The 8,649-nt window shown below is 45.9% G+C and overlaps 1 protein-coding gene across 1 annotated transcript in view; it reads left to right on the forward strand.

The window, feature by feature from the left end:
• LOC127567967 (interphotoreceptor matrix proteoglycan 1) overlaps positions 1-2,102 on the forward strand; it is a 228,691-nt gene extending 226,589 nt beyond the window's left edge. Inside the window, exon 20 of the mRNA XM_052011209.1 lies at positions 692-2,102. Within this exon, the coding sequence (XP_051867169.1) occupies positions 692-790 (99 nt within the window). The 3' untranslated portion in view covers positions 791-2,102. The remainder of the gene's footprint in view (positions 1-691) is intronic.
• The last annotated feature ends 6,547 nt before the right edge of the window (positions 2,103-8,649 follow it).

Below are 8,649 nucleotides of genomic sequence, written 5' to 3' on the forward strand. Positions count from 1 at the left end.
AGAGAAATGCAGTCAACATCTCAGGTTGAAATTAGTGGGCCAGGCAGAAAGTGTTCAGAGAGTTCAGTTGAAGCATCAACTCTGCTTCTCTCTCCCCAGATGCTGACTGACCTGTGGCATATCTCCAGCTTTTAAGGTTAGTTTTGAGCCCTTGTTTCTGCACAGCACTGGAGATTTCGTCACCAGGCACCAGCCTGCATGTCCACTGTATCAAACAATCTGAAGTAACCGGTTTATTATTGTCACCTGTACCAAGACACAGTGAAGTGCTACAATCCGCTGCAAAGGGTCTAGAAGCATCTGTAGGAGGGAAGGAGTTGTCGATGTTTCAGTCCAGATGGAGGGTTTCAACCCAAAGCATCGACAGTTCCTTTCCTCCCACAGATGCTGCTCGACCTGCTGAGTTCCTCCGGCAGATTGTTTGTTGCTCCAGATTCCAGCACCTGCAGTCTCTTGTGTCTCCAGTGAAAAGCTTTTGTTTGTGTGCCATCCAGACGGATCATTCCATACATAAGTACATTGAGGTAGTGAAAAGGAAAACAGAATATAGTGTTCTCTAACCGTAAGAAGATGTGCCTCAAACCACCCTCCAACCTCAGTTACTGAGATGCCCCTAGTCCCACTGGCAGAGGAAGGTTGAACGTGACACTGTTAGACAGCACCTCCTAACTCTACATGTGTGTGTTTGCAGCTTTGGGCGTTACCAGAACCACAGGCGGACAGTGCATCCTTCTCTCTTCTCCCATCACAACAGAACGTGGAGCCTTCTCATGAAGTCACTGCTTTCTGAAGAGTTCGATCACCAATAGCTTTAACAGTCTTGCATTTCTGCTTTGCACAATAGTTCATTCACTCATGCTTCTGTGCTCTGGTAACCACGTCAAAGCCTTGTGCTGTGGTATATATACCTACTATATATATAACCTGGGGTCTGGAGAGGGGTTGTCTAAATAATGTTGTTGAAAGTATATCCATCAGTTTGAATTGTTTTTTTAATTCAACACCATGTTTTTAGAGTAGTGTTTAAGCACCCACAGTTACTGTTCCTGTTAAAGTTGTGCTGTCCTCTTCTCCACACTCGTCTCCCTCCTTTAAGCTGCTTCTCAAAACCTACCTCTGACCAATAGTTTGGTCACGTATCTAACATCTCCCTACGTGGCTTGGTGTCAAACTGTGTTGAATGAAGCGCCTCAAAGTACTTTACTACATAAAGGCGCTCTAAGTCGTTTTTGTACACAACATCTTAGAGCTTCTGGAAAAATAACAGCTTCATAATTTAAGAAAGAAAGAAGATTAAAATTGCATCTAATACATAGCCAGAGCTATAGACATTAAATTCAATGTTTTGTGTGTTATTGACTTGATAAAGCTTCATCTTATCTACAGATCGCCCATCAGGTCCACCTCTGACCCTGTGTGTTTCACCTCTAACCCAGTGTTCCCCCACCTTTGACCTTGTGTGTTTCACCTCTGACCCTGTGTGTCCTTCCACCTCTGACCCTGTGTGTCCCTCCACTTCTGACCCTGTATGTTTCACCTCTGACCCCATGTGTCCATCTTACCTCTGACCTTGTGTGTTCCCCCACCTCTGACCCTGTGTGCTTCACCTCTGACCTCATGTGTCCCTCCACCTGAACCTGCGTGTTCCCCCACATCTGACCCTGTGTCCCTCCACCTCTGACCCGGTGTTTCCCCATATCTGACCCTGCATGTTCCCCCACCTCTGACCCTGTGTGTTTCACCTCTGACCCTGTGTGTCCCTCCACCTCTGAACCTATGTGCCCCTCCATCTCTGACCCTGTATGTCCCTCCACATCTGACCCTGTGTTCCCCTACCCCTGACCCCCATGTCCCTCCACCTCTAAGTACTGTCTCTATCTCTTTGCTGCTGTATCTCTGCCTTCTGAACAGTCTGTCACACCATCTGTGGCAAGAGTTCCAGCAGTCTTTGGTCCTGCTCTCTGGGACTGACCCCCATGCCTCCTTTAAACATCTTCATGAAACCTATTTGATAATTTCATTTTCCTTAATTGCTCCCATTTAACTGTCTTTCTTTGTGAGGCATCTTGAGATGTCTTTTTGGCAGCAAAGCTGTTGTGTTGGTCATCCACAATGCTTCATGGTTCCAATGTTTTGTGCTGTTATAGCAAGAAAGCTTTGTGTTGAGAATCAAATATGAAAGAAATAAACATATACACATGAAGTATCAAACCCATTTCTTACAACAGACCTGTGTGTGACAGTCTAATCAAACTAAATAAAGAGGGAGGTCTCCCAGCACTTGAACTGTGGGGATCATTCAACCAACCCTTGCTCCTCTGCACTCCAACTTGGAACAGTAGAACTTGCAACAGAAATGTGGATGGTTTTCCCAGCTGAAGCTGGAGTGAGCTTGGAAATGATATAATAATATTGCCCTTTTGTTCTAGAGGAAGAGAGTGAATTTCATGTGTTTGTGTGTGTCTCTCAGTGTGTTTGTGTCTCAATGTGTGTGTGTGTGTGTGTGTGTGTGTGTGTGTCTGTCTGTCTGTCTGTCTGTCTGTCTGGGTTTTGTGTGTGTGTGGTGAACATGTTTTAAGATATAAAAGGAAGGGATAAGGGAAGAGAAAGCAAGAAAGGTGAAGCGAAGGAGGAGACATTAACCTGCAATGGGTTAAGGATGGAACTGAAGGCTGCCTCTACACCAGGTATAGCAGGATCATTATCTGAAATTATATCCTCAGCTTTCACTTTTATTCTTTCCTCTCCGCTTCCTGCCTCAGTAGAATGTGTAACAGCAGAAGACCATATCTCAATACAACATTTCAGCTGCTGAGCAGCCCCTTGGAGCTGCCTTCTCCCAACCTGCTGTGGAAGCTGATCACAGCCAGGCGTCGGTGTGGTACAGTTGTAACTTGTAAAGCCACGTGGGAATGCTGGCCTGCTCTTTGTGAACAGGACATATACCTGGGCAATTCTCAGCCTTCTGAAGGGGCAATTAGGTCCGAACAACAATATTACAGGCAAGGTGCCACCAAGAGTCTACTGATCTCTCCCTGATATTCAGTGGCATGAACATTGTTAAATCCCCTGCATCAGCATCCTGGGCTCACAATTGATCAGAAACTTAAGTGGACCAGTCACTTATGTCACGGTCGCAAGAATATCTCAATGACTTGATATTCTGCAGTGAGTGGCTCACCTCGTATCTCCCCAGTGCCTTTCCTCCAACTACAAGGTTCACTAAGAGCATGACGGAATTCTCTCCACCTGATTGGATGAGTGCAGTTTCAACAACTCTTAGAAAGCTCAACACCATCCAGAAAAGAACAGCGGCTTGAGCGGTCTCACATCCACAACCTTGGTCTTTGGCTCTTTCCTCCACTCATACCCAGTCTCAAGGGAATGAACTAAGTACAAGATGCACCTTGCCAAGGATTCTTCACCAGCACCTTCTAAACCAACCCTCTCTCTCTGCCACAGGGGCAGTAGGTGGAAGACCATCACCTCAAGTCTCACGCCATCATGACTTGGAAATGTATGGCTGTTCCTTTATCATCACTGGGTCATCACTTGCCACCTCTGTGATTGTTTCTTTGACCAGTTTTGTCCCTCCCTCACTCTCCTTTATTCATTCCTCTGACTGACCTGAAAACCCTGCCCCCAGCATTGTTACGCTGCCTTTCCTGCCCATCTTTAAGCCATGTTTCAATAGCAGCTAAAGCATCAATCGCCCAGGTCTCTGCCAATGCCCCCGACACATCTGCCTTACTCACAACAAACTTTGCCTTTTACTCCATACCATCACGTACAGCCACATTCCTTCAGAGTACTTTCTAACCTTCGATTACCTATCTTTCATACTCTCCCACTCATTTTCTGCCCGCAAGTTTCCAGTTCTGTTTTTCACTTTCCAGATTCTTCACCTAGTTTCCCGTCCTCCTGCCGAGCTGTTTGAACCCTCGCCAACATCACAAACAAATCTACCTGCTCGTGAGGACATTGATCCTTGTCCTGTTGAGGTGCTGGTCTGCACAGTTTCCACCTCTCACAGATATGGTCCCAGTGCACCAGGAATCTAAAGCCGTCTCTTCAGCACCATCTCTCCAGCTCCTCATTCATCAGAACTGCCCACTATTGCTAACACACTGGTGCGTAGCACCATGAGTAATCTGGAATTTATTACCATTCAATAGGCCATCTTTGGGTCATGTCTGCTCCCTCAACTATGGAACCCACTCTAATACTCTCTTGTCCCTTCACGTCACTATCTCTACAGTTGAACCAGCCATAGTCATGGTCTGACTGCAATCCCCAGGGGAAACTATCAGTGTTTAGGTTAGAGAGTGAGGTGCCCTCGGAGATCCCCTGAACTATTCACCAGCTCTCGCCTGTCTTTCTGGAAGTCACCCAGTCCCTCTCTGACTGAAGTCTTTCAAGAGCATTAGGAAGACCACCCCTGAAGTGTGTGATCCACTAAGCACTCAGCTTCACAGATGGACCACAGTGATGTCAACTGTTGCTCAAGCTTCAGAGCCCAGAGCCCCAATTGACAACACTTGCCACCCCTCTGCTGGTCCAGCAGCATCTCTGAATATCTGCACACAACTCTAAGAATACAATCTGGACTGTCTTCCTTTCAAACCTACAGTGGCGCAGCTGGTAGAGCCACTGCCTCACAGCGCCAGAGACCCAGGTTCAACCCTGACCTCGGGTGCTGCCCGTGTTTGGAGTTGGCACGTTCTTCCACGTGGGTGCTCCAGTTTCCTCCTACATCCCAAAGACGTGCAGGTTGGTTCATTGTCTGTTGTAAATTGCTCCCAATGTAGGTGAGTGGAGAATCTGGGGGAAGTTGACGAGAATATAAAAAAGACAGGATTAGTGTAAATGGCTGGTTGATGGTCGGTGTGGATTCAGTGGGCCGAAGGTCCTCTATGACTCTAATGGCCATACTTCAGTCTCGAATGGACATGTAATATCCCAGCTGCCTAGTAGTTAATGATGGCCATTGACAGTACACACCAGCCTTACTGTCCATATGTCCTGAGATGACAGCATGTGTGCCAGGGAAGTCATTGTTGAGAATAATGAATTCTGTGAAGATGATCAGGAAGTCCTTTGGAATTAAGGCACATAAAACATCAACTATTGCACTCCAGTGACAGCAGGTTGAAGAGCAAAAAAACCCATCAAAATATTTCACAAATCACAAGGTAAGTTAAGCATTGATATTGACAATTTGGATTGCAAAGTGTTTGGAAGGTGGAGTGCAATGGGGAAAATGTGGCTGGGATATTGGTATGCACAAATTTATACGTATTAGCCAGAACATAGTCAGACTCTTCCACAGCCTTTGATGGCTGGCACTTCTGCATTGTGCTCTGCTGTTGGACTCCTCATGGAGCATGAATTTCTGCAGATTTCCCAGCGTTTACCTGTAACCCAGCCACTGAACCAGTATCAGATTTGGCACAAGACCAGCAAGCCCACCCATTTCAATAGAGAGGATAAGTTGCAAAGGAGAAGGACAAGTACACCTTACCTTCACATTCTTTTAATTTCATTAAAAAACTGCCTTTTTTAGTGTTCTAATTTTCTTAAATAGTCTACAGATTTATTAGTAGGATGTATTTAGCATCTATAGACATTCATCAACCGCTTGCATTGGTAGTGGGCTGAAGGAAGTATATTTACCAACTTAAGTATTTTGGGGTGGAGATTGCAATTAATAATTGGAAAGACTTTGTGCTGCTCAGAACCTTGTGATCGGCTCCAGCCCAGGGGACCATTGCAGAGTTCAGTGGGGAGTCAACATGCCAGATCAGGCTGCTTGCCTCTCCTAGTGTAAATGGGTGCTTGGTTGCCAGCATGGACTCAGTGGGCCAAAGGGCCTGTTTCTGTGCTGTACGAGTCTTTATCTCTGGGCCAACTCCCTGCTAGCATCAAACCATCACGGCCAACTCTGCCCTTTCAGGTGGAAGTCTGCGACTTTATTTTGAGAGGTAGGACACACTCCACAGTTCCTGCAGCAAGCTCTATCCCTTGACCATCGGATTAAAAACAGATTATCACGTTGCTATTTGTGGAACCCCGGTGTATAAATCCAAATCTTTAATTCACATCCAGGTTTAGGTACATCTGTGACTGCTGTAGTATGAGACTCAAAGGTGGTGTCACAGCTATTACCAAGAGATGATTAAAGAGAAGGAATGGCAACTCGACCATCTTTACAGCATGGTCTTCAGAGAACGCAGAATAAAAAGGCAGGGAAGCAATATAGGTTAAAGAAACACTTACACTTGTGAGGAGAGTTGAAATATCAGAAGATTCAGCTAATGAAATCATTTAGTTTGAGTTGAGGGAAAAAAAAGAGGGCAGAATCATATCTGTAAATGCCTATAAACCCTGCACCCTCAGCAGTCAGAGGGAGAAATGCAGGTTGAAGATATCTTTATCAGTCACATGTACATCAAAACACACAGTGAAATGCATCTTTTGCATAAGGTGTTCTGCGAGCAGCCCGCAAGTGTCGCCATGCTTCCAGCGCCAACATAGCATGCCCACAACTTCCTAACCTGTAGGTCTTTTGGAATGTGGGAGGAAACCAGAGCACCCAGAGGAAACCCACACAGACACGGGGAGAAAGAGGAATTGAACCCGGGTCGCTGATGCTGTAAAGCGTTACGCTAACCGTTACACTACCGTGTCTTTCAACTAGTTGGGACTGAACTAGATTAGAGGATGCAGAATTAGAACATAGAACACTACAGCACAGTACAGGCCCTTTGGCCCACAATGTTGTGTCAACATTTTATTCTTAAAATGCATTTGAGAGAACTTTAAAATGAGCACATTGCAATCCTCACATGAATGGCGGTAGTTCCGGGGTAGCAATGGAAAAGTACTTTGGTGGTAGTGATCGGAATTCAGTTAATTTAATTGTCAAAAACTACAGGGATACATCAGACTACAAGTTGTTGGATGGATTAAGGCCATTTTGTTGACATAATATTGGGATATGATTTAGTCAAAGTATCGGAGGAGTGGGAGGGACTGAAGGTAGAGTTTAAACAAGAGGGAAGACAGACTAGTCTGGGCTGCTTCCTTTAGACATAGGAGGGGGTTTGAAAATTCAATCAAGAGGAGTAGTACTGAGGAACAGATAGGGTGACAAGAAAGGATCTCCTCCCCATAGCAAAGAGATTTAAGGCAATAGGTACATGGATGAGACGGGAGTGGAGAAACATTCCTTTGTAGGAGTCAGGAACTCACTGTCTGAAAGGTGATGCCGGAAAGTCTTATCATATTTAACTGGAAACACAGACCCTTAACTCTGTGATTTTTATAAATGACCTAGATGAGGGAGTGGAGGGGTGGGTTAGTAAGTTTGCGGATGACACAAAGGTTGGGGGTACTGTGGATAGTTTGGAGGGCTGTCAGAGGTTACAGAGGGACGTCAGAGGTTACAGAGGGACATAGATAGGATGCAAAGTTGGGCTGAGAAGTGGCAGATGCAGTTCAACCCAGATAAGTGTGAAGTGGTTCATTTTGGTAGGTCAAATATGTTGGTGGAATATAGTATTAATGATAGGACTCTTGGCAGTGTGGAGGATCAGAGGGATCTTGGGGTCTGAGTCCATAGGAGGCTCAAAGTGGCTGCGCAGGTTGACTCTGTGGTTAAGGCGGCATATGGTGTATTGTCCTTCATCAATCGGGGAATTGAATTTAGGAACCAAGAGGTATTGTTGCAGCTATATAAGTCCCTGGTCAGACCCCACTTGGAGTACTGTGCTCAGTTCTGGTCGCCTCACTACAGGGAAGATGTGGAAGCCATAGAGAGGGTGCAGAGGAGATCTACAAGGATGCTGCCTGGAATGCGGAGCATGCCTTATGAAGGCAGGTTGAGGGAACTCTGCCTTTTCTCCTTGGAGAGGCGGAGGATAAGGGGGGACCTGATAGAGGTGTATAAGATGATGAGAGGTATTTATCAGGTAGATAGTCAGAGGCTTTTTCCCAGGGCTGAAATGGTGGCCATAAGAGGACATAGGTTTAAGGTGCTGGGGAGTAGATATAGAGGAGATGACAGGGGTAAGTTTTTTTACTCAGAGAGTGGTGAGTGCGTGGAATGGGCTGCCGGCAACGGTGGTGGAGGCGGATGCGATAGGGTCTTTCAAGACACTGTTAGACAGATACATGGAGCTGAGTAAAATAGAGGGCTATGGGTAAGCCTAGTAATTTCTAGGGTAGGGACATGTTCATCACAGCTTTGTGGGCCGAAGGGCCTGAATTGTGCTGTAGTTTTTCTATGTTCTATGTAGATCTCATCCTGTTCAGTCACAAGAAAGGTTACAAACAACCTCAGGGCCCAGGTTTGAGAGAAGATTCAGCTGGGGTTAACACTGGTAACTGCTGCTTATACAACCCTGTCAGTTGGCACAGTGAGTGTACTGTACTGTACTGTGAGTGTAGTGCAACATCAAGTACACATTAAATAAATACACGCACAGGTGTCTTCGCTCTGTGGGCTACTTCTGATCAACGGAATGAAGACCATCATCCTCAACCTCGAGGGATAGCCACGACGACGTAGTTTACTGAGTGTATTGTACTGTAGTGTTGTACAGTTGGCACAGTGAGTGCACTGTGCTATGAGAGTGCTGTACAGTTGGC

Source organism: Pristis pectinata, chromosome 3, assembly GCF_009764475.1.
Source record: "Pristis pectinata isolate sPriPec2 chromosome 3, sPriPec2.1.pri, whole genome shotgun sequence".
Lineage (NCBI taxonomy): Eukaryota > Metazoa > Chordata > Chondrichthyes > Rhinopristiformes > Pristidae > Pristis > Pristis pectinata.